Source organism: Meles meles, chromosome 6 (genome assembly GCF_922984935.1).
Source record: "Meles meles chromosome 6, mMelMel3.1 paternal haplotype, whole genome shotgun sequence".
Taxonomy (NCBI): domain Eukaryota; kingdom Metazoa; phylum Chordata; class Mammalia; order Carnivora; family Mustelidae; genus Meles; species Meles meles.
Genome location: NC_060071.1, coordinates 60,996,100 through 61,020,699, shown reverse-complemented (window position 1 = coordinate 61,020,699; position 24,600 = coordinate 60,996,100). Strand labels below are relative to the sequence as shown.

Here is a 24,600-nt window from a genome sequence, read left to right as displayed (position 1 = left end):
AACTTCCCAATTTTAGGAGACCATCTGCCCACAAGTAATGAGGTGCTGTGAGTGAAGAAAAGGGGTGTTTTAGTTACTTTTCAAAAGCCATCGCCATGGCCTTGAGAGAATACTCTTAGGGAAAAAAAAGTTCGGTTTAGGACTGTTTTAACTAGCCGGTTAGTCATAAGAAATATCAAAACAAACAAACAAACAAAAACCCTGGATATAGGACATCCTTTCCAAGAAAAGTAATTTTCCTGGGACACCTGGGTGGCTCAGTGGGTTATCGAGTGCCTTCAGCTCAGGTCATGATCCTGGAGTTGCCCGCATCAGGCTCCCTACTCAGCAGGGGTCTGCTTCTCCCTCTGCCCTTCCCCCTCTCATGCTCACTCTCTCTCTCTCTCTCTCTCTCTCTCTCTGTGTGTGTTTCATTCTCTCTCTCTCAAATAAATAAAATCTTCAAAAAAAAAAAGTAATTTTCCTGCCACTTGAACCCTATGCAGGTTTTTAGATTGTTAGATAATCAGCAGCAGCTTCTTCAGGATCTGGTAGTGAGTGAAAATGGGGTTAGGACAGAATGAGGGGAAAGAGAGTCCAATGAGCCCTGCTGAATCAGGCAGGACTAAGAGTTCCCTCTTTTCAAATAAGAACTGAGTATAGAAAAGTCAGCTTCTACTTGATGAGAGATTGGGGGTGAAATGGGCTGAAATGTAGGCCTTCCAAAGATAAACAACTGTGAACTTACCTTAAATTCCCTTTTAAATTAACTTTGATTTAGTAAATTTCCTGGTAACTTCCCCAGACTGGGGAAATAGAAATAGGCGTAAAGTGGCATCTCATAAACCTATCTTTTAGGATAAATGAGTGTTGTGGGGGAGGTGGAGAAGGAAGAAGGTAAGAGGTGACGGAGCAAAAATGAGAGAAGGAAGGAAAAACGGAAAGGAAGTAAGAAAGAAAGAGAGAGCATTCTGCCAGTTGACTTCATTTCCACACGATTCCACCCACTCTGAGCTCCTGTTGTTGCTTTGTTTATGCAAAGTTAGCGGGGCTAAGACAGAGTGAAGGGCTGAGAGATCCACACTGAAGAAGGCAAAAATAATTTTTCAAATGTAAATGAAACACACACACGTTTGGACCTGGGCAATCCCAGCCTGCAGACTTTGAAATGAAAACACGCTGAGGCGGGGTAGGTGGGAGGCCCAGCGGCAGCGGGGGGCGTTGTCGGCGACCGAGGGAGCTCTGGTGAATATCAGGTTCCGATTAGTGACAACTCAGAAGTCACGCAGGCGGCTGGGGGAGGGAAGTTTGCCAAGGTCTCTGAACTCCACGGAAGAGAGAGCAGCTTCCCCGGGCGCCGGTCGGAGCTGGGCGTACCCAGAGAGACCTCTGTCCCGGCCCGAGCGCTCACACCCTGCCCAGAGATTGAGTTTGTCAGCGATCATAAAATGGGAATTGATTATTCCGGCCACCATTGATTAGGGAAGAATGCTTACTGCAGCAGCGGGGGAAAGGTTAAGAGGAAATTGACCTTCTTCTTAGGTGACATAAAGTCATTAGGTAAATGAGATATTCACACAGGAGTTTTAAAAGGTCATGCTCAATTTTTATTTGTGGCTGAAGAATCAACCTGCCGCGCGGCTTAGGGCAGGGACCCCGGTCTTCTGGACGAGTGGACCCACAGGAAGAGAACTCTCGCAGCGCTGGGCAGGGGCGCGGGTGGGGAACGGGTTATTGTGTTGGGAGGATCCTGTTAGAATTGGCGGAGGTCTGGGGACGCGCTAGCTTTGTACCTCCTGTGTGACCTGTGTGTGCCGTTTCTGTGAATGTGTGTGCGTGCCTGTGCCCCCGAGGAGGTCTGTGCTTCGCGCCGGGCTCTCCTCGGTCGCTTTCGCGGGCCAGCGAAGGGATGTCGCGCAAAGACCAAAGACGGACAATTAAAAACCTTTACCCTACCAGAGCCGGCCACGTCTCACCCACAGTGAAAGAGAGAGAGAGAGAGAGAGAGTGTGTGTGTGTGTGTGTGTGTGTTTGTGTGTGTGTGTGTGTATGTTTAAGGGGAGAGAGAGATGTATTTATGCACATATTTATCCCTCTAATTATAGGAATTAATCCTCTTATGACTAAAAGGTAACGTCGAAGGACGTCCCTTTGATGTGGAAAAGCATCATTTGTGACTCACATTCAGACTGATTAAGGAATAATTGTTGTTAAACGCTTTACAAGAGGAGAGTGTTTAATTGAGGGGCATTCGTAATTTTACGGCTTAGCACAAAATTAAACGTAATTAAAAACTCAGAAATTCCAACTGATTTTCCAATTATTTTTATTGTCTGAGCTAATTGTTACACAAGAGTATCACTTCTCCCCGAAGGCATTAAAGAAAAAAAGGCAACAGTACCTTTCCCAAATTTTCGCCCAGAGGATTGGGAGCTTTGTCCAGGTACAGGCCAGGTGAAGGACCTTCCTCCTTTCCCTCCTCCCTCGGTCTGCGCCTCACGCTCCTCCCTCCCCCACCGTAATTAAGCGTTTCAGCAGCTCTCCTTTCTCTGAGTTCCTGCAACACCTTGGGATGTGAGAAAGTGATGGCAGTTCTCTTCTGCAGATCATTACAGCAGAACTGGAAGTATCTGTAGAAGGCTGATGAATTTCTTGAAGTAACACTTGTCATACATGGCGGAGAGATTAAAAAAACCTAAGTAAACACAACTCTCTGGGGGCGATCCCTCGATGCCTCTGCCTTGGAGTGTGTGGCAGGAGGGAGGTAATACGCAAACACGGACTGGGAGATGTTTATAAACGCGCACATGAAGACACACAGATGCATGCAGCAAACTTTCTTTTGCCCTTTTTTTAAAGTTTGTTTGTTTTGAAGAAAAGATGAGTAAGAAAATCTTCTCAGGTGGATTCTGGATTCCCCCCCCCCCCAATGTTGGGATTGAGGGCTCAAGGCCAAGCTATTTTAGTATGAGTTGCTTCTTTTAATGTCCATACAGATTTATTTAAATACAACATAAGGTTTATAAAAAGTGCTTCAATGTTATGGAAATGAAAATGCATCCTTACAGCTCATCCAGAAATGGCCCTGTCTTTCCTATCAGACTTGGAGGGAATCCTGGAAAATAAAAAATAAAATAGCATAAAATTAGGGAAAACGCGAATTTATAAATTCCCACTAGTTTAGAATGAGTGTGGAGCAATGGAATGTTTCCATTTCAAATGGAATGTTTAATTTCTCTGTGATTTTTAGGCTCGAGTCTTCCGTGGATTCATGCTTTCTGTCTGGCTTTCCCATCCACCACCACCACCTCCACCCCACCCCCCATAAAATAAATGATTGCCTCTGATCTGACGTGCCAGGTGAAAATGGGTGGAATTAAAACTGTCAATTCTCCTTCCAACTTGTGTCTTTTGATTGAGTTCAAAAGCTTTTAAAGGTAAAACGTGCCGATCATTTATATGTATTATTTCTTTCTCTCCTATCACAGCTTCTAAGAAAAAGAAAGAAAACGTATTTATATTTTCAAATTCATTTTCCCTGGAAGATTTCAGTCTTCCAGGTAATTTGATGATGGACTCTGACACGTGGGAGAACGCCTGCCCGGCAGCAGCCCGGTTTACACGAGAGCGCTAAAGAGGTACATTGAAGTCCGGTTTTTCCATTTTTCTATCTAGCTGGTTTATTTGGAGCTAAGATGTGGGTATATAAAACTGAAGCTTTCCAAATACTACAATACTATTTTGGAGAAAAGGCTAAAGTAGGCAGAGTTGGGAAGAAAAGGAGGAAGGCTCCCTTTGAAAGTTAGAAATGGTGAAAAAGACATGTAATCCGATGTGGAAAATTGAGTAAAAGAGGCAGTGCACACTTTAGCTTAGGCAAAGATTGCCGAGTCCTTTGAAGAATATGACACGGATTTTCCAGAGAAGGGAGGAAAGAGAGAGATGGGGTGGGGGTGGGGGAATCCTAGGGTGGGCATTTTATGTAAATGAGTAAATTCGAAATGTAGTACAAATCCAGTATAGTAAAACTGACAGTTCTGACAGTATTGACAACATAAATATATGTTTGAACACTGCACTTTCAGACACTTAACCGATGAAGCAATAAAAAAAAATTCGACTACAATATTTCAAATAATCGACATTGATGTTTTGATACATCATTTTTATACTCCCAATCGATCTATCACTCTGGGGCTGGTCAATTTTAAGTAAAAATGGGCTGCAATTTTTTGCACCTTGGCTAATGATGACCTAATAACAGTCCTCAATTAATTACACCCATACTGTTCTTTCTTCCTTTGGTGTTGGGGGTTGGGGAGGAGGAAGTTATTGAGGAACAGAACCTATGATTGTGTCATCCCCCCCCCCCACTTTCTATTCCATTTTTGAGATTATGGGGAGGGGGTAGAATTTCAGAATTAGGAAGGCATCTTTGGTGATCACAGACGCTGCAAGCTGAGGTTGCCTCATCTCAGTAGCCACCAGGTCTGTATTGTAATAGGGTTCTCACTTTTACTTTGACAGGTCAGAACTAAATTTCGGAAAACAGAAAATGCAGTCAGAAAGTTGAGTGACTCTAAAAAAAAAAAAAAAAAAAAAAAAAGTAAGTTGAGTGACTCTAAATCTCCCACAGGCCCCATATTCTTTCTTCTGTTTCAAGGAGTAGATGGAAGAGATTTGCTCAAAAGGAGAACTGAAGATTTCTCTAAGGCTCAGATTGCGGTGTATTTCTGGGGGGTTGGAGAGAAAGTTAAGAATTTTAAGAGAGTATCTAAAGCACCCAGTTGAAGTTGACTCTCTCCTTCCTCCCCAGTTGCCTAGGACCGCTCTCCACACCCCGCTGAGGGTTTATAGGCTACGTTTTAAAGCAAACAAACAACAAAAAGCCACAGTAAGAAAGAAGACAAATCTCGTAGAGAAACGTTGGTGAGTACTGCATCCTCAAGCCTGCCTTCCCGCAGTTTCTAAGTGTTGGCTTTCTCCTCTCTGCCCAGTGGGCTCTCCAGTGCATTCGCCCACTCCCACTTTTCTTTCCCAGTCCTCTCCAAATTTGGTGTGGTAGTGGGGGCTAGCTCATTTTGAAGAAGAAATTCTAGACAGGCCCAGGATATGACCTGGAGCAGGGCATTGTGATGTAGGATCCCGCAGGCAAGAGACGGTGTTGGGGATGGGGGTGGAGAGCAGGCGCCCAGTTCTCACCCAAAGGCCAGGCGCCAGCTGCTGCTCCCACCCCTGTGAAGCTCCGACCCTTTCTTAAACTTGCATTGAGCCTCGGGCTCCTGACCTAAAATTTAGCTGGTCTTCGCTAGTCGGGATTCCAGTGTCTGATTTCTTTCCTCCAAACTTTGCAAATGCAGTTTTAATCCCCTCCAAACCACCGCCAGCTGAGACGCTGGCACGTTAGCAACATGTTAAACAACATTAAGATGCTAATCAAAGACATAGGTGGGAGTGACCCACGTTGGTTGAAGGTGGGAGCCCTAGAAGTTCTCCTTCTCCAGAGCATCACCTAGTTCCGAGGGTATCAGTCTCTGACTGAGTCATTCCAAAGTCATCTGTGCTGGGAGCTGAGGTGGGAGCTAGAAGAGGGGCAGCAGGAGGAAAGAAGAGGGACGGGATCAAGATAGCAGACCGAAGAAACTAGAAAAAGAGGAGAGAGGAAGGAAGGGAGAAAGGAAGGGAGCGCGGGAAGGAGCCAGCGACTGTGAGAGCAAGCGCACGTCGCGTTTGGAGCCCCGCCAGATAGCGCTAGAGGGCTATTTATTGAAATACATTGCCTTCTGCAAGATAGTGAAACAGCTAAAACTGGGAGAAATAAGACGTAAGAGAGTAAAAGGAAAGAAAGTACAATGATTCTACTGCATCTTAGTTAAGAGAAAAAATTGTGGGGTGCTTTCATGTTATTAATGGGGGTGGGGGTGGGGAGAAACACCTGGTAGAAAACCTAAGTAAAGAAAGAACCAAAAAATAAACAAACAAACAAACAAACAAACAAAGGCCTCCTTCTATCTCTTGAACCCACCTAGGAAGAGAGTGAGCAAAGTTAACAGGTAAGAAAGGAAGTGTAATCCTTCCTAGTCCAACTTTCAGAGCTGCTGGTACATGGCTGGGAAGGTCAAGAACAGTTCACAAGGATGAGCTGAGATTTATAGAGAAGAGATATTTTTAAAGTAATAGATGGCTGCAAGGGAATGGGGAAGGGAGAAGCAAACACATTATTGGAACCGCCAAATAAAATATATATCAAAAATTCCAACTGTCAGCCAGCAGGTCTGGAGCAGAAGAGTCCCTCTGCCTTTGTCCCAGGGATGCTGGGCTCAAGGCTCTTTCCGCAGGGCTGCAATCAAACTCCTTGAATAACAATTTGTACATACTCTGGGAAACTTGGAGAAAAGAGCTAGACTACAAAAATTCACTGTTGCATTCAGAACCCAAAGTACAGTGAAACAGATGGAGAGAGAAGAGTATAGTGGCAGGGGTGGGGTCCAAAGAGAGGCAGGAAGAATAAAACATTCTGATCCTCTTCACTTGCTCAGGTCAGGAATGCAAGAAAGAAAACTTCTTTCAAATAATACTTCAAAGTATTGATTTGGTTTTAGTCTATAAACTCTAGCATCTCACACATCTAGCTTCTCATTTAAAATTGCACTTTCCTTTTACCTGAAACATTTTTTAAATCAAAGTAATAATATCTTTCAAACCAGCAACAGAACCTCCATAAATAAAAACTAACCTTACAGAGGGGGGGAAAAAATCTGCTTAACCCAAAATACTCCAATTCAAAACATTAACTAAAGTTACAAATAAGATTAAGGTTGGATTTATTTGCTCCTCTAGCAAGTCGTCAATTATTCTAACTATTGTAAGAAGACAAAAAGGATTTAGACCCGGCGATTTTAATACACAGATTAACACTTCAGACCTCACAGTTCTGAGGAATTTGGAGATATCTGTGCTGAGGACCTATAACTTTCCAGGAAAAAAAAAAAAAAAAAGATAGGCACACAGGCTTTTTTAAGGAAGGTGGGGAAATTTACCTAAAATAGAGCCTCGGTTCATAAATGCTCATTTCAAATTAAGTACTCTCCATAAAGCCAATGCACTTTAAATTGGGTAACTGTAGTGGGATTCATTAATTCTTTTTAAATTTTAAATGTAACCTATAATAGCATTCCATGTTGAAACAAAAAAGAAAAGGAAAAATAGAAAAGGAGCAGTTCTTAGAAGTCTTAGGGATGCTTCAATAAGAAAGAAGTGATTAAAAACAGACTAGACTCTTAAATTTGAGAGGCCCCATCCCCCCCTCCTATTCACCCCCACCCGATCAGGTCCCCTGCCTTTCACCTCTTTTTTTAAAATGCAGTGCCCCACCCCCCACTCCAGAGCTAAGTAGCAGATTTGGGATTCTGAAGAAATAGGTTTCAGCATCCATATTTGTTCTGGGGCACTTGTAAAATGCGATTTGTAGAGGGTCTTTAGCCTTCTGATTGTCTTTGAATTGTTTTTACTGAAACAGATCTTTTGCAGTTAATGAGTCCCCACGCAGCTGGACAGCTCCTCTTGGACACTGAGAACTCTAACCCCAAAATGACCCCAATTTGACACCGCAAGATGAAATTTTACCGCCTGTTAAAACCATTTCCAGCCTGGGCAAAAGGAGCTGACTGTTGACGGAGGTGTGTGCCGCCTCCTGCGACCCCCATCTTGTGCCTGTCTCCTGGGCCTGCCCCACCTACTTTTCCTTCACCCCAAATGTGGAAGAACAGATGAGCCTCACAGCCTGGATGGGGGTGCAGAGGCTGAGACTGGAGCATCAGGAACGTAATATCAGGCTAGAAATCAGAAAGTGTGTTTACCCCACTGCTCTGGAATTGCTTCTACCGGACTGGCCAAACTGGAGAAGGTAGGGGGAGATCAGGAAGTTCTTTAATGTTTTTCAGCTCTGTTAATAAAACATCAGCAAGCTGGTGATTAAAAGTAATAATCTTTGAATTCATCAGATTGGCCAAGAACCGAAACCGATTCACCTCCAACTTGATCTTGTGTGTAAACTACCGCACTGGGATGCTATTTTACATATACAGTTTTATAAATGACATGCAACTAGGTAAGTGAAATCTCTTTAGTCATGTGAAATTTGGGCTTCTCCCTTTAGGCAATTGGTGAATTTTTAAATGATGCAGATTTTCCTCCATTAGGGCTTCATTTTTAACACTCTCACACTTCTTAACAGAAGTCTTTGGAGTTAAAGATGATGCGGTTTTTTTTTTTTTTTTTCTTTGAGTCTATCATAAAATGTCCTATTTCTCTCTCCCTCTTACATCAACCAGATTGTCCCTGGAGTTTGCTTTAATGTATTCAATACAATACAAAAGAAGTTACAGAATATTAGAAAGTAAGGAAGAAAGGAGTTCAGATTAAAAGGATTTCTACATCGCGGAAAGGATTAAAACACATGAAAATCAAGTTTAAGTTTTTTTTTTCCTTTGGTAAAACCCAAAATTATCATGGAATTATCAACCCATTATTAGTTTAACAACTGTTTGAAAATACAGAAATCATCAATCGCTTTGAATTGTTTTTACTCGGATACACTGCCACGTAAGAAATTTATGTATTTTTTTTAATCAAGAAGTTTTTCTAAATAAAGGTTGTGGGGGATGCTAACTCACTTCACAGTACCACTATGAAAAAAAGCGGTGGTAAAAGCAGCAGAAGGTAGCAACGCTGAATGTTTAAACTCTGCAATGTAGAGGTTTGTTTCCAAGTTGATCTACAAAAGGAGCATTTATCAAGGAAATTGAGTTTCTTTTTTAAAAGAGAAGTAATTGGCACTCACTATACAGGCTATTTAAAACAACAATAACTCTTTTGGCGACAATACATACGCAATATTGAAAATATGAACAACTGTTAGAATAAAAACTAAAAATCACTATAAACTTCTCAGCTAGCGGCACTGCACGGGGAACTCGGATCCAGCAATTTCAAGATCTCTAGTAGAAAACGCTCCGCAGGCGAGACCAGATTGTTATTTTTCTCTCATCCTTCCCACCCCGGCTAAACTGAATTCACATAACTGCTGCTTGAAACAAAATTCTGCAAGACAACTTTTTTCTTTTGTGTCTTCTTTCCTTTTCTACTCACCTTTTTTTATACGTCGACGAGCAACTCAGCAAGAAATAGGGAGGATGCTTTTAATCTTGGAGTTCTTCTAAGGAAAAAAAATCTGAGGAGGGAGACCGACCCTCCCCACAACCTGTAGGTTTCATACCCGTTGGATCACACAGGCTTGAAGCCTGGCGTAAAAGTGCTCGAAGTCTGGTCTAGACTCTCCTCTCCGAAGCTCCGAGTGCCCGGCCGTCCCTGCTCTGGTCAACTGGGCAAATACCTCGCAGTCCGCAGCCCCGCTCCCTGGCGTCGCACTACCCTCGCCTCTGCCAGCCCCTCCGCACTATCTTTATATGTGAGGGCCGATTTCCCGCAGACATCATTGTTATGATGGCTCATTTAATCAAACTGTTTAATTGCTCTGGTAATCACTATCATCATCACAGGTGCTCAATCATTCATTATTTTTGGAGGGCTTTATTGACCTCCGGAGCTCATTCCCCACTCCTATTAAAACGAGGCCAAATTTCTCAGACTTAGCTTGGTGTCTCAGCAGGCTGCGATGTAAGCTCAGTTGAGTGTTGCCTGAAAGCTTACAGTGAAGCAGAGAAGATGGAAAGCCCCCCCCCCCCCGCGAGCCCCAAGCTCATCTGCGCCCCCCCCCACTCACACAGACACACAGACACACACACACACACACACACACACACACCCCTTTTATTTCCCCTGTGCTTCCCATCCCCCGGGAGGTCGGGTCAAAGTCGCGCGCGGAAAATACCCTACTTTCTACTCTCCAGAATGAATTCAAAGTTGGAGAGGGAAACGGCTGTTGAGGAACAGTCTGTTTTCGAGTCTCTGGGTCAGGGACCATGAACCGGGCAAGAGCGAGGAGCTAGGGAGAGAGGGTGCTCTCGGAGCACACAGGGCCGGACTTCTGGGCAGGCGGGAGCCGGGGGAGGAGGGGTGCGGAGGGGGCAGCTGCGCCTCGCGCGCTGGGTGACCATAACTCCGCCCCCAGCTCCAGGCTCGGAGTGATTGACGCAGGGCCACCGGGAAACCCTCGGCGTCGAGGTGAGGCTGGGTGCAGCTCCAGCCAGGGATTGGGTGAGACACCGGCCAGAACTACTTTCTACATAAACCAAGTGGGATATTTATCTTTCTTCCCTCCCCCCCCCGTCCCCTCTTCTTTTCCTTTTTGGAAAAGTTCATACGGAGTCGGTCTGTCTTCCCCATGTAGAGGAATTGCCCGGTACAATTAACACAACCATCAGCTGGCGTTACCACGCTCCGGCCTCTGCACCCTGGGCGACCACAACAAAGCTGCGCAGGGTATACGGGCCAATTCTCCCTGCAAGGCATCTTATCTCTCTCCCTCCCTCTGTCTCCCGTGCTTCCCAGCTCTAAGTGAGAGCCACTTCGGAGGCGCACACTAGAGGCGCGCACACAGAGGCGCGCGCGCGCACACACACACACACACACACACACACACACACACACAGACCCTTTTGGCGACATCAGACAACATCAAACACCCAAACGACTCCTCCCCACTTCCTCCCTCCCAATTCCACCGCTGCCCCCAGAGACTCTCCAGGGTGGCCGTTGTCCACACCGCCAGGAGAGAGTCCTGAGTTAAGTTGATCTCTTCTTGTCCTGGAAAAATTAAATGTTGACAACAAGGGTGCTGGATGTGCACAGGAAAGAAAGTACCATTTGAAGAAAAAAAAAAAAAACAAGAAAACAAAACAAAACAAAAAAACCCACTATAGTTCCACAGTAGTAAGGTTTGCAGAGCCTGCTGCCCCAGGATGTTAGCAGAAAGCCTTCAGGGGCGCAGTAATCGGCTGGCAGAGGAGTGGGGGCCCGCGAAATTAAAAGGAACAAAAGCAAGAGCGCCATGCCAAATGTCCCCGACACGACCCCATTAGGCTGGAGCCCGGTGTAATGCGAAAATGAACTAGAAGTAAGTTTGAAAAAAAAAATTATAAGAGCTGAGGCTGTACCGTACTTTCCCTGTGGTTTTCTGCAGTTTTCCTCTCTGCGCTCTCCCTGTCCTCTTCATTCTCTCCCTCTTTCCTCTCTCTCGCGCGCCCGCCCTCATACGCGCGCCCGCGGCCGCGCGCGCGCGAATACACACACACACACACACACACACACACACACAGTCCTCTTCCTCCGGCTCCCCCTCTCCGTTTCCCCCCCCCCGCCGCCCCCCTCCTTGGCCGTCCCCCTCCCCGCCGTCCCCGCGGAGGAGCAGGCTCGCTGATTTGCTCGGGTCTGCCAAGCTCCTACCACCCCTCCCCCTCACCGCCCGCCTCCCCCGCCCCCCCCCCCAGCCGGGGCCGTCCGATCGCACTCGCAGCATATCAGAGGCTCCGCGCGGCGCGCTCCTCCTCGCTCCCGCTCCCCACTCCCGGGATGTGTCTCCGCCGTACGACGGGCTATGGCCACCACGACTTCCGGGTTCCGTCATTTCGTTCTCCCGCCGCCGACCCGCGCCGCCAAACTGAGGCTCTTCTATAAGCCAGGCAGCAGCCAACCTGCCAACACCTACTGACACTCACTCATCTCCCAGAGAGAGAAAGAGAGCGCGAGAGAGCGAGCGCGAGAGAGCGAGCGCGAGTGAGAGCGAGCGAGCGAGAAAGAGAGAGAGGGAGAGACAAAATACCTACCAGGAAAGGGGGGGAGGAAGTCCAATTTTTGCAAACTATTCATTTTTTTTTCTTGATTTTTCCCCTCTGCTTTCTTTGAACGATACTTTAAAGAGAGAGGATCATATTATAGATACCGCGGGGGCCAAGCTAAAAGAGGGGGGTCGGGGGGAGGAAAAAATTCAAGAAGCAGAAACCCCTCGCGGAGTTTTACTGGAAGAAAAAAAACGGGTCTGAAAGATTCCTCCTCTTCATCATCATCAACCATCATTCATTCACTACCTTGACATTCCGGGCTTTGATTGACAGCTGGAGTGGCAAAAAGCCATGAAACACGACAGTTCGGTTACATGTGGGCTGCTGACGGGCCGCTCGTAACCTTCAGTTCGGGGGCTTGACAATTTTTTTTCTTCTGTTTCTTCTTTTTCTTTTCTTTCTTTTTTTTTTTTTTTCCAACTGAGGGGAAGAGAAGAGAAAGAGGGGGAAAGGAGGACCGAAAAGGAGGCGGAGGGGAGGGGGGAGGAGGAGGAGGTGGAGGAGGAGGAGGAAGATCAGGAGGAGGAGGAAGAAGAGGAAAAAAGAGAAAAAGAAGAAATATCACAGAAAAAAAAAAAAACTCTTCGTTGTCTTGCCTGGGCTTTTTTTCCCCCCCTAAAAATAACATATTGGAGAATTGGGAGAAGTCTTTTTGGTTTGGAAAAAAAAAAAAAAAAAAGGAATCTTCAGCCTAGATCACTTTCTTATCCGGACTGGGATATTAAATATACGACACATCCAGGAGTTTATTGGAGCGCAGACTGATGGCGCAAAGGGTAGGTTTAAATCTCCAACACTTACCTAGATATAAATCCTCTCCTAAGAGGGGCCTGTCCCGATGCCTCCTCTCCCTTCAACGCTGCTGCTGCTCGCTGCTTGATGATGGCGGCCAGTATTTAAAAAAATAGCAGCAAAATTATTCATCGGCTTTTCCCCCCCGTGCCTCTGCGTGTGTGCGAGTGTGTGTGTGCGTGCGTGTGTGCGTGTCTGGGCGCGCGTGTTCCAGCGCTGTGCGAGCGGCGGGCGGCGAGTGCGTGTGAGTGGTGTGTGTGCGTGTGCAATTGTTACACGCTTTCGCCTCGCTCCAGCTTTTACCCCAGCAGCGCGATTCCCCCGGTTCTCCTGCTGCCGCCGCTGCCGCTGCTGCGCCGCTGCCGCCGCTGCTCCCGCGGCTCGGGGCGGGCACGGGCTGCGTAGGAGCCGCCGCCGCCGCCGGGGCCGCCGCTGGGGCCGCGCTGCCGCAGCCGCTGCGCCGCCGCCTAGACTAGCCTGGGCTGCTTGTTTTGTCTCTGAAATTGACAAGGACGCAGGGAATCCGCTGCTAAATAATGTTTCTGGTAACTTTCACGTTATTCCCCCCTCCCCTCCGCTCCCTGCCCCCGGGGAGGCACTGGCCCCAGTCTTCCCTCTTCCTCGGCGTTCTCCTCCTGATTATTAGCGTTTTTCTTCTCTTTATTTTGTTTCATTTCGCCTTTTGATTTATTGGATCTTCGGGAGGAGGCGAAGGGGGGTGAGGGGTGGGATCCGGGGCTTCCTCCTCACACTAACTCCACTTCTCCCTCGGTTGGCTCGCTACGGTTGTGCTGCCTCCGGCCCGAGCGGGACCTCCCGGCGCCCCCTCAGTCCCTGGCCTCACTGCCCCCTCTCCCTACTCTAAACGCTGCTCTTGGTTCATACTTTTTCATTTTAAAATTTAAAAACATTTCCCCCCGCAACTTTCAACTCGTTGTTTCGGCTGGTTTGGTTTCTGTGTGTTCAACTCGTGCTCGGTACTTTTCTCCTTTCTGACTTTGTTTTTATTTCTCCCCCCTCCTCTCTCTCTCCTGCCTGTCCCCTCTTCCCTTCGTCTTTCTCCCCTGCACCCCCCCACCTCTATTCCTTTCCCATTTCTCTCCTTGCTTTCTTCTCCCATCTTCTTTTTCTATTCCCCCTCGGCTCTCCCTCACCTCCCGCGCCCCCCTCCCCCTTGCCGGGTTCCGACAGTACGATGAGCTGCCCCATTACGGCGGGATGGACGGAGTAGGGGTGCCTGCTTCCATGTACGGAGACCCTCATGCGCCGCGGCCGATCCCTCCGGTTCACCACCTGAACCACGGGCCGCCGCTCCACGCCACGCAGCACTACGGCGCACACGCCCCGCACCCCAATGTCATGCCGGCCAGCATGGGATCCGCTGTCAACGACGCCTTGAAGCGGGACAAGGACGCGATCTATGGGTAAACCAACCCCCCTCCTCCCGACCCAGCATACTGTTTGTGAGTGCGGGTGTGTGTTCGTCTCTGTGGGGGTTGAGGGGATGGTCGACTAAGTGGGGAGTTATTTCTGCGGGGGAGGGGGGTGGGAACCGCTTGCCTTCAGAAAGGACAGAGAAGGGGGCCTGCTCTTCTTCGCCTTAAGTGTAAGTCCCCAAAAGATGAAGCCTCCTCCACCCCCACGGCCCCGTCACTCCGGACCCCACAGCCCAGAGTGACTGAGTCCTGAGAATCTTGCCAGGGCCTTTTCCCCAAGGACGGGATTCCTGGCCAAAGGACGCAGAATTGGTCCTTCCAGGCCCCCTAACAGAGGCCTTGACGAAGGAGAAAGTTTCCTGCAGATGAGGAGCAACTTTGGGGTTTTTTTTTTTGTTTTGTTTTGTTTTGTTTTTTTTCCCCCTCTTGTTTCCTACCGAGTCTGGGAGTCAGTCGCTAAATGCAGCTTGAGCTGGAATCAGGGCTGTTTCTGTCGGCCAGGAAGTCCTAATCACCCACTTCTTAATTCTCTGTAAATAAAGGGGTAGACCTTGAAGTGCAGCGGGCTGGAAGGGACTGCTGCTTGCACAGAGCTGCTCTTAGGAGGAGTGAGGGAGATGGCTGGAAATCACATATTTTATATTCTGAGGGAACTCGGAGAGGGATGGAGGTGCACAGTCCCAAAGTGTACTGCTGGTACTCTCCCAGTTGAGAGGAGGTGGGGAAGGCGGCGGTTTGTGGAGGGGAGGGGACGGTTGGTAAACAGCAACTGAGCCTGAAGCCAGAGGCCGCAAGCATCCCGAAAGTGCAGCTAAGCCGCCCGGAGGAACACAAAGGGCAGACGCGCACGCACACTTCCAAGTTTTAACACTCGATTTATTTATTTTTGCCTGCTGGAGAAATGTGGTCTTTGGAAGGAAGCTCTTGGGCGTTTAGCATTCCTATTATTTTGGCCCCCACACACGGGCTTTACTAGAAGTCGAGCAAACAAGTTTATAAGGAGAGGGGGTGAAAAGGTTGGAAGAGCAGGCTCTCCGATTTAGGTGTAAGAAATACCACTTCGGGTGCATATATAGGTGAAGCCTTCGGCCTCCTTCAAAGTAACCCTTAATATGGAGTGTTAAAGCTTTCCCCCCCTTTTTTCTTTCTTTCTTTTTTTTTTTATTTAATTTCACAGACCGTTCCTTTCTTGAGAGGCCAGGGCTGGGTATCAGGGGGTTGGTTCCGCGGCCTCTGTAGTGTGGGGATTGGGTCTGGATCAACTCCCAGCTCCAGACTGCCTGAGCTGCTTGGATGTTTCATTACTTCCAACTGAGGCTTTTCTTACTTGGCGGGCTGAAGTAGCCAGGGGCTTCTCGGACTAGATCTGAGGGACTCCTAAGCTAAGGGAAAGGGCCAGGCCGTTTTTCCTTTCTATTTCTGACCCAGGCTCGGCTGGCTAAGGAAGGGTTGTAAAGTGTGATGCGTGCCTGTTTTATTAAAGAAGGAATCCGAACCCTCCAAACTTGTTGATTACAGTTCTTGCTCCTTCCCCTCTGCACCCCGTCTCCGTGTGTGTGTTTCTGCGTGGCGCTGCCCGTTAGGCACCCGTTGTTTCCTCTGTTAGCTCTGGTCTTTGAGAAGTGCGAGCTGGCGACCTGCACTCCCCGGGAACCCGGAGTGGCCGGCGGGGACGTCTGCTCCTCCGACTCCTTCAATGAGGACATCGCGGTCTTCGCCAAGCAGGTCCAACCTTCTTGACCCACTCACCCTCCTGCAGACCCTCACTCCTCCTCCCCTTTCCTCCGAGCTTTACAGGAAAGAGGAGGAAAAGGCAGGGACACCCGATCTGTTCCTCTGGCCCAGTCCGTCCTCTTCGCCTCCTCCCCATCCCTGAGCCTGGAGGCGAATTGGAAGCGGAGATAAATATGGGTGTTTGTTTTTCCCCCCAGCCAGGAATACAGGGGCTCGACCCTCGAATTAAAGTTGACCTACTCCTAATCTGGGGCTTGGCCTTTTCTCCCGCCTGCAGCTACTTGAACAAGTATTGGGGACAGGGGCTGTGAGGCACCCAAGAGTGCCCGGGAGGGAAGGAAGCTGGGCGCCTCTTGGGTCAGTCTACGCGGGGCGCTGAGTTGTGGGAGGCTGAGAGTCACAGCCCCTTAGGCGGCTGGTTGAGGGGGGGACTCGGTCCCAGAGAACGGCCCTGAATTCCCAGCAACAGCTTAGCAGTTCCAGGTGGCCCTTAATGGGGCCAGGAGTAGAAGGCCCCAGCACTTTTTCAACCGAACCCACTGATTTAAGGCACTAGTTTGTTTCATGTATTTTACCAAAGCCCCTCTCCTCTTCTCCGCTACTGCCCTTCCACCATACCCACTCACACCGTTTAGTCCGTGACAGCGTTTTTCTTCTTTTAAGGTGAGGTGGTCATTCATGTGGACTGTCCCTGCTTCTTACAGGTTCGCGCTGAAAAGCCACTTTTTTCCTCAAATCCAGAGCTGGACAATTTGGTAAGGCACACCGTTTCTTGCCTTTCCCCAGCATACTCCCCCTCCCCACTCCGCCTTGCCTAGAAGCACCCACTTTCCTCCTGGAGCTCCGGGGAGTTGGAGCAGAGCCTCTTTTGAAGCTCACGAAGACAGGGAGGAAGAGGGAACAACTTAGAGCCCCCGCAAGGGCGATGGAAGGTGAGGGGCGGGATGGACTTCAGGGAAAGTGGAGGCCAGGGAGCAGCAGGCGGGGACACAGCGCCCAGAGTGTGCAGGGGATGAGTCCCTGGTCTCGGCCGGGGGAGCGAGGCTGTGAGAAGTGAGTTATTTCCTCTGTTTGCCTGGGTAGGCAGCGGAGCCCCCGGCAGCTCACCCGAAGGAAGTAACCGCTGGCGCAGCGGCGGAGGGCGGGCGGGGAAACGGGTGGGGGGGGGCGGTATGGGGCGCGCGGGCGCAGGCCACTTTTAGGTGCGATTCTTTTGCTAATTTGCACAATTTCAATATTAAAAGTACTTAAATCCTCTTTCAAAGGCCTTGCTTCACCATTCATCTTGAGTATTTCCTTCTTCTGTAAGGACGGATTTCGCAGGGTGTGCGGTTCTAAAAAGCTTTCTCTCTCCGAAAAAGCGGATTTTTTTAAATTTTTTTTTATTTTTATTTTTTTAATTTGGCTTGAGGTCGAGCGAGGGGACGGTTAAAGACTCAGGCGGAGAAAGAAGGCCTGGACCTAGGAAAGCAGTCCTCGCGAATAGCTCAGTGAACACAGGGGGCAAAGATATTAGATGCTTCGGCTCAGGTTGAGTCAGATTCCTACCCCGTGGCCAATGAGGCAGAGATGATCAGTAATCACTTGGTTTTTCTGACGATTTCTTGATGTGTGGGTTTTGCCTGGCCCCTTGCCTGCTTCTTCCCCTATCCCCAGCTCAATTCCCTAACTGCCCCCCCTCCCCCAACACTCAGGACTTCTGAGTCACAGAGCCTTAACTCCACACTCAAAACTTTTCTTTCAGATGATACAAGCAATACAAGTACTAAGGTTTCATCTTTTGGAGTTAGAAAAGGTAAGCAGAGAGTGACACTCCTCATTTTGATTTAGCCGCTTTCCTTTCTTAGTTGAGTTGGGATGTCTTTAACAAACCTCCAGTCTGAGGGATTGAACCCCTGGAGGTTTTGAGCAACTTGTTACCATGTCCTCCCTTCAAATTGCTGCTCGACCCAAGGGCTCAGAGGATGGGTGAATCTGGACAGCCCTTCCTGCTCCCCTACCTCACCCCCTCCCGCTTTTTCCCCCTAGGCATTCAGGATTATTCTGAAATGCAGCAAACCATTTGTATTACTGGACATTCAGCCTGCTTGCGTCTCTATTAGCTTAGCTCACCCTCAGACCAGAGCAAGTGTTAGGTGCAGGCAGAGGGAATCTTCCTCGCTGGGGTGTCTTTACATTGCTCTGCAGCTCAATCACTGTCCCCTGGAAACGTGCAAAACTCTTAGCTTATTGAATCGCAAATGCCAATGCTATTCCCAGTTCCAGCGTTCTAACATTGTGATGTTATCATCAAATCAGATTTTCCCCCTTGGACTCCCAGTCTGAGCCCAGTTATTTCCAGTCCTGTTTCTTCTCTCTTTATTGTAACTTGTTGCTCAGGGAAGTCTCTGGAGAATAATATCTGCTGCAACAATTGCTCTATTGTTTCCTTGCCTTCAAGTATTACACCCATTAATTAGAGTTAGTTTGGAAGACATTGCACTGTTGCTCTTTCCAAATGTAACCTTGCAACCTGATTTTTTCCCCCTTTAAAAATGAAACAACACAATAACAACAATATGAGCTGAACCCTCCACCATGACCCTCCTTTTAGGTCCACGAACTGTGTGATAACTTCTGCCATCGGTACATTAGCTGTTTGAAGGGGAAAATGCCCATCGACCTTGTCATTGATGAAAGAGACGGCAGCTCCAAGTCAGATCACGAAGAACTTTCAGGCTCCTCTACAAATCTCGCTGACCATGTAAGTCTGAGAGCCCTCTGGCATTCTTTTGAGACCACTGGGTAAAGCATTAAAAAAAAACAAAACAAAAAAAAAAAACTTATTGTAACATTTAGCTAAGCTTAAACTTAGAATGATCTGGTCTCTTTGGGACTCTTTTCTCCCTTTCTCACTACCTCTGCCATACCCTTCATCTTTGTTTGCCCTTTCCTGGCCCCTTTCCTTATTTATGTGGAGAACCAAAGAAACCAGGGAGTTGATAGAGTGATTTGTGCTCTTAATGTGTAAAGTTTCCTGGATTTGGTGGCTGGAGTGTTAGCAAATTGTCTGTTTGATATGGTGACTGCTGCCTTTTCTGCTTCCTCAACTCTGTGTAATCAGTGCAGCCGGGACAGAGAGGCAAGTCAGCTAGCAGGACAGGGTGGGGGAGAGAAGAGAACTGAAGGACAAGAGGAACCGGGGAGGAGGGCCGATTTCCCAGTCTCTCACAGAGATGACAATCTGGAGAATTATTGGCAACCTTGCATTGCATTGGAAATAAAAGAAGGAGTGAACACATTATAGTTCTCCGAGCTCTTGCTCTATAGAAACTTATTGTCAGTATATGGACTTATTGCCAAGTGCCTGAAGCATCTTCATAATAAAAGACAGTAACTTTGATGAAACAATTATTAACAATGTATTACAGAAAGCTGAAGGGAATTACGATTGAGTAACCATAGGTTCGTGGTTGAATTTTAACACTTAAACAGTTGGTGAATGGAGACACAGTATAGTAAGGAGTGACTGTGTATGTCAGGCTAGGATGGGAGATTTCTTTCTATTCTCTGTTTTTAATCCTATTTTGGAACCGATTTAGGGAGTCTGATGTTTTAAAAAGAAGAAGAAGAAAGAAAAGAAAGAAAGAGAGGAAAAAAGCATATGTAGTGAGACTGAAAATTTGAAAAAGAAGCAAAGAGAAGAAAGATTGCAGCTGGTAGGAAAGGCAGGAGTGGCAAGGTTAAAGAGTGGGTGTGAACAGCAGTTTATTTATAGGAACTCAAGCCGGGGGTGGGGGACATAGATTATATTCAGTTGAGCTTACAACTTAAGTGATATAGGCTATAGTCTAATAACTTGCTGGCTGAAAGATTAACTTAACATTTCATTGAGTTAAACAGGCTTTGAGGCTGGAAGGCAGTCTGTACCCCCCCCCCCATTCCTGGGTGTTAAGAGGAATGGGTTGAGATGTCTTGAGAATAAACCTTCTGTGAGGTTATCTTCCTCCACCCTCTCAAAAAAAAAAAAAAGTTTTGAAAATATCCAGTCATACATTTTAATTATGAGCCTTTGTATTGAATGGAAAGCTAGCCTGAGAACAAAAGTTAAAAAAGAAAGAAAGAAAGAAAGAAAGAAAGAAAACGTCGGTCCTCCTGGTTGTCTAGTTCTGAGACAGAATAAATACTATAGCATTGAAAGCTTCCGCTGTCTTTACTCTTGGCTTTTTCTGTCATGATGGGGTGAACTTTGAGGGGCTCTTTTGTATTTGAGTGTGTTAACTAAAATCATAAGGATGCAGAAAGCAGCTATGGAAAGTTTACTTGCTGATATGTGGCTACATGATGCGTGGTGGTTGTCCACAAGGCATGACACTCCCTCAGAAATTGTTGTTGTTGTTGTAATTTATTTGTTTATTTTCACTGCTTCCTGTTTCTCAATTCAAATGCAACCTGCAACGTTGGGGGAATGAGAAGGAATCTAGTTCCACGGTTTGTAGGATGAGAGGTTCACAGTTATCTGCAGCCAAAAACGTTTCTCGTGACATTTCCAGGGGTCTCGACTACTTGGTTTTCTAGAGTAGTTTCTTGGCAACTGTTTTTCAAGTGGATGTATGGAACTAGAACATGCCGGTGTTTGAGGGAAGAGAGAAGATAAACTAGGCTGTCTAGAGTATTGGCCGATAGTGCCCATTTGTGAAACTATTGTAATATTTAAATTATACTCAAAAAGGAAGTGGTACCTAAGAGGATAGCGCTTTAATAATTTAACGATCATCATCTTTGGATAAAAGAGTCAACTGTAACATTTGTTGATCCTCTTTCAGGCCCCCCAATCAAGTAAAGATGACAACTGATTTATTTTGAACCCATGAGGGCTTGCCACCTCATTGGGCATCATAATTTAAAGCCTTTTATTTCCTAGAGTTCTGAACTATAACATTTTTACTTTAGCCCCCTGCTATTTGTTTTGAAAGGAAGCAATAATTTGTTCCACCAGCACACCGAGTGGGAAATGGCGAGATTTGCTTCAGACTTGAATTTTATGCAGGAGGGGAGAGAAAACCTTGCAGAGTTTTCACCATTTTTGCCATTTCTGTATCATAGGTGCATTGGTTATATTCCTTTCCAAGCATCCCCCTACAAAGCGAATTCTCTCGTGTGTCTGCCTCTTCTGCAAGTCCACCCTCCATTCCCTCCCCTCCCACCCCCGCCCCCCCAAAAAGGGGAAAATACCCCAGAACTACTACCTGCGTGCGAAGTGGTATGAGTGGGACATTTTCAGCATGTAAATGTGTCCAATTTGAATCTCCAGGTTTATTTTTTCATTTGCTTTGATATGCATATTTAATACATTGCCCCAGGCTGGATCTCATTTGGTGCACGCTGGTGCAGGGGTGATGATGAGCCACTTCAGAAGGCCTGAGACAGCGTGTTGTTTTCTCTGTTTTATCTGTTGGCCCACTATTCTGATCTACTGCGCTTCCTCATGGTTTTATTTGCACATGAAATGCCGAGAGCATTTCAACTTATTGGCTATGAATAATGACAGCTAAAAAAGAAGTGTAGTTTAATTTGTTGTGTGCCAAGGTTTCTCTTGTGGAGGTGACAGTTTGTGACAGCTGTTTGACACCCCCAAAACACATACACCTCTATACTTATTAAGTGGTATCAAGCTGCACTCTGTGTGTGTGTGTGTGTGTGTGTGTGTGTGTGTGTGTTTAAGGAAGGCTTGGGCAAGGGGAGAGAGACTGAAAGAGAGAAAAGAAAGAATAAGTGTAATTTTGCATGGTGGAAAGCAGGGAGAAAAACGTCAGGAGCAAAATATTAGGTGCCAAAATAGACTTCTGTTTTCTTATTGAAAATTTTGAAAATAAAACTGAATGAAAGTAATTGCTACAAATATCTTGAAAGCAAGTATTTTTGGCAGGCTTTTAAGAATGAGTTTTATATACTATTACACAGTAAATCAGGCTGTTGTCACGCTGATTTCACATTCTGTAATTTTATGTAAATAATCTGATGTAACATTGTTAAAAGACAACCAGGGTGTCCTAACCTTTCGTATGTTACATTCATTTAAGATACTAAGCTCGTTCATTTATTATCGACATTTACATGATGGGCATGCTGATAAAAGGGAGTTTGCAATTAAATAGAAAATAAAATGTGCAACACTGGCCCCTATTTTGTTGTTTTTAGTAAATTCATAATGAATGCTTACATTTTTGTATTATAATACAGTTTCTTTTATATTCTTATTAAACATGAGAGTAATTGTTGTAGGTAGGAAACAACTATTACAGTATTCTTTGGAATATTGGGAAGAAGAAAATAAGATGGTGAAAGGAAATAGAGCTCTATTTTCCAGCAGCAATTCATGTTAAGTTTCCCAGACATTCAAATTTATTATGTTTAAAATAAACACGTCAAGAAACCAATTCTTTAAAAAAAAACTTTCAACTTGAAAACTGTTGTGGAATATTCATGCTTTTCCTAGTCTGTAGTATTTCTAAATGATAGGTGATATCCACACTTGCTACTTTACATAATTTCAGGTCGAGTACAGAAAAAAATAAAATATATCTTTACATGTGAAGATAGCACATATCTTTAGATCAATGTTAGATAAATGAAATATATCTGTTTGAAAGACATTCTCTGAGCCAAGCTCTATTTGCCTGAAGGCAAATACAGTTATATTACAAATACAGTTATATTATTATTTCTAATTAATGTTCATAAGGAACTCATTTATTAATTTTTTGGATGAATTAAGTATAAGGAAGAAAATACAACTTTATCTGTTGATAGTTAATGACAGGTGACTTAAAATTGACTGGCTCTGATAATATGATTGAAAGAGAAAAAATTATTCTAATTTCTATGTTGAAAGCTGTAATTTAGCTGAAGATACACTGTTGTTTTCTTTTCCGTCTCTGAAATGTCAAGTTTATATACCTGTATACAGCTTCTAAAAATGGGTTAAGAACCTTGTCCCTGACAGAATACAGGCAAGTGTCTAGAAGTAAAATCTATTAGTACCTGGAAAGTCAGCAGGGATTAGGCATCGAGGAGAGGGATAGGTTTAAGTGATTGGCCTATAGGATATCAAGGGGGAAATAATGGGATTTGATAATAATATTAATAATACAAATGATTTATTTTATCAGATAGTTTCTTAAGTTCTAGACCTTGCAGTGTCTTACCCAATGTTTCCATTCCAGGAAAGTTCTGCCTCTGAGTTCTTTCCACCAATTCAGCATGGTGGGGGTCATGGATTTTCTGTTGTTATTGTTGCGTAGCTTCTGGAAGTTGATAGCTCCGCTGTCAATTTCCCACTCAAAATAATTGTATCATTTAAATCACTTTGGGTGTGCGGTTGAAGTATGTTTTCAGTGTAACTGTGATGAGATGAAGTCAAACACACACTTGATCACCACTGACATTCACTATCAGATTTGAATTTTGATACTTTAAAAATGGATTTCCCATTTTTTTCAGACTGAATGTTTTATGAATAGCCCAACACAATTCAGAGTTATAGGAGACATTTTCTAATGTGATGGTATACCAACAAAACAAGAAATTTCTATTTTTTTCTAAAAGTTAAGTAGAGGAATCCATTTTTTTTTAATTTTGAAATTCATTTTTAGAATTTGCAAAGAGTACTTGCCACTTCTTTGAGAGTTACTCACATATTAATTCCCAAAGCACAACAGAAGGTGGAAGCAGGGAGATGAGGGAAAGACCCCAGCTCTATTTACATTTTTAAAGAGTGAGTCCATGTTCTGAGAGCATGCATGGTTCTCCTGAGTTCTTATGTCAACTTTAGAATAAGGAAGCTGAAATTCCAACATTTTTTCAAACCATACTATTAACATTTTTAACTTTTGTAGACTTGAATACCTCATGATAGGTGTCCTCATCTTATTTAAAAAATATTTTCTGCACAATGTTAATTGGGAACTAAAACATCATACGGTCATAGGAAATATGTTACACATTAATTGTGTATAGTGATGCAAGCATATCTTACCTTTGTTGTTTAAGCATATTGAGTCAAATTAGTCTTATATTCTTCATTTGCTGGTTAAAATATCTTTATATATGTTTACTATAGCTTTCTACCTGCAAGCACAGGGTCTGAATTAGTCTACTGTGTTGTTCAAGTTCATATAAAAATTTTGGCTTTGTGTTATATATTACATGTTAGTGTGTAGTTTCTAGAAAATCAAATACTGATTTTAAAGTTTTTCTTTTTTTAATTATAAAAATAAGAAGTAGAAGTGACCTTAGGGGTTATCTTGCCTAAGTTCTTAATTTTAAAGAGAAGGAGGAAGCAAGTCCCAGGGAAATGAAGTGCATCACTTGCTCAAGGACACATGATCTGTTAGGGGTGGCAACCTCCTGTCTTAATTCGAACCTAATGCTCTCTCTCCTGTCCCACATCCATTTTCACTCGGGGTCTAAGATGAGTCTCAGATCATTTTAGATAGTGTGTAGTATGGCTTTTGCTTTCCTCCTTGAATCCTAATACATTTCACTTCCCTTCTCAGTTTTGCATTTATTTAGAAGCACTCCTACATTTTACTCCATTGTCTTTTTTGCAATGGGAAAACCACGAACTTTGTGGAATCACTTAAACAGGGCAATACCACCAATTCACCAGGACTTAGTAAGTATTTTCCCGTGAGCAGGTCCCCACAGAAATGCCATAGGGGTGTAAAATGTTACAATTTTCACCATATCTGCAACCTCAACAAAAGAGGCCCACATATGTTGTGCTTCCTATGCCCAGTGACTCCTGTCCTATCTGTGCTCTTTCCCAGATTTAGCAAAATTCAATGATGGTGCTAAATCTTTTTTTTTTTTTTTCC

General features: G+C 45.3%; 1 protein-coding gene and 2 long non-coding RNA genes across 10 annotated transcripts in view; 2 read left to right on the top strand and 1 right to left on the bottom strand.

Moving 5' to 3' along the window:
- Positions 1-2,294: 2,294 nt before the first annotated feature.
- On the top strand, positions 2,295-9,703 carry LOC123943928. The gene is made up of 3 exons (XR_006818703.1): positions 2,295-7,885; positions 7,983-8,089; positions 8,313-9,703. It is a non-coding gene; the product is annotated as an uncharacterized LOC123943928 (long non-coding RNA).
- Positions 9,704-11,985: 2,282 nt separating this feature from the next.
- LOC123943929 lies at positions 11,986-12,652 on the bottom strand. The gene is made up of 2 exons (XR_006818704.1): positions 12,582-12,652; positions 11,986-12,200 (listed from the first exon to the last, which is right to left on the bottom strand). It is a non-coding gene; the product is annotated as an uncharacterized LOC123943929 (long non-coding RNA).
- MEIS2 (Meis homeobox 2) overlaps positions 12,304-24,600 on the top strand; it is a 207,991-nt gene continuing 195,694 nt past the window's right edge. For 4 of the 8 annotated variants that reach the window (XM_046008453.1, XM_046008451.1, XM_046008456.1 and 1 more), the window contains exons 1-6: positions 12,304-12,556; positions 13,764-13,996; positions 15,592-15,733; positions 16,447-16,497; positions 17,487-17,537; positions 18,336-18,485. In XM_046008453.1, the coding sequence (XP_045864409.1) occupies positions 12,545-12,556; positions 13,764-13,996; positions 15,592-15,733; positions 16,447-16,497; positions 17,487-17,537; positions 18,336-18,485 (639 nt within the window). In that variant the 5' untranslated portion in view covers positions 12,304-12,544. Of the gene's footprint in view, positions 12,557-12,674; positions 13,118-13,763; positions 13,997-15,591; positions 15,734-16,446; positions 16,498-17,486; positions 17,538-18,335; positions 18,486-24,600 lie in introns of those variants that run through there. The other 4 variants (XM_046008452.1, XM_046008457.1, XM_046008455.1 and 1 more) reach the window with 2 other exon arrangements.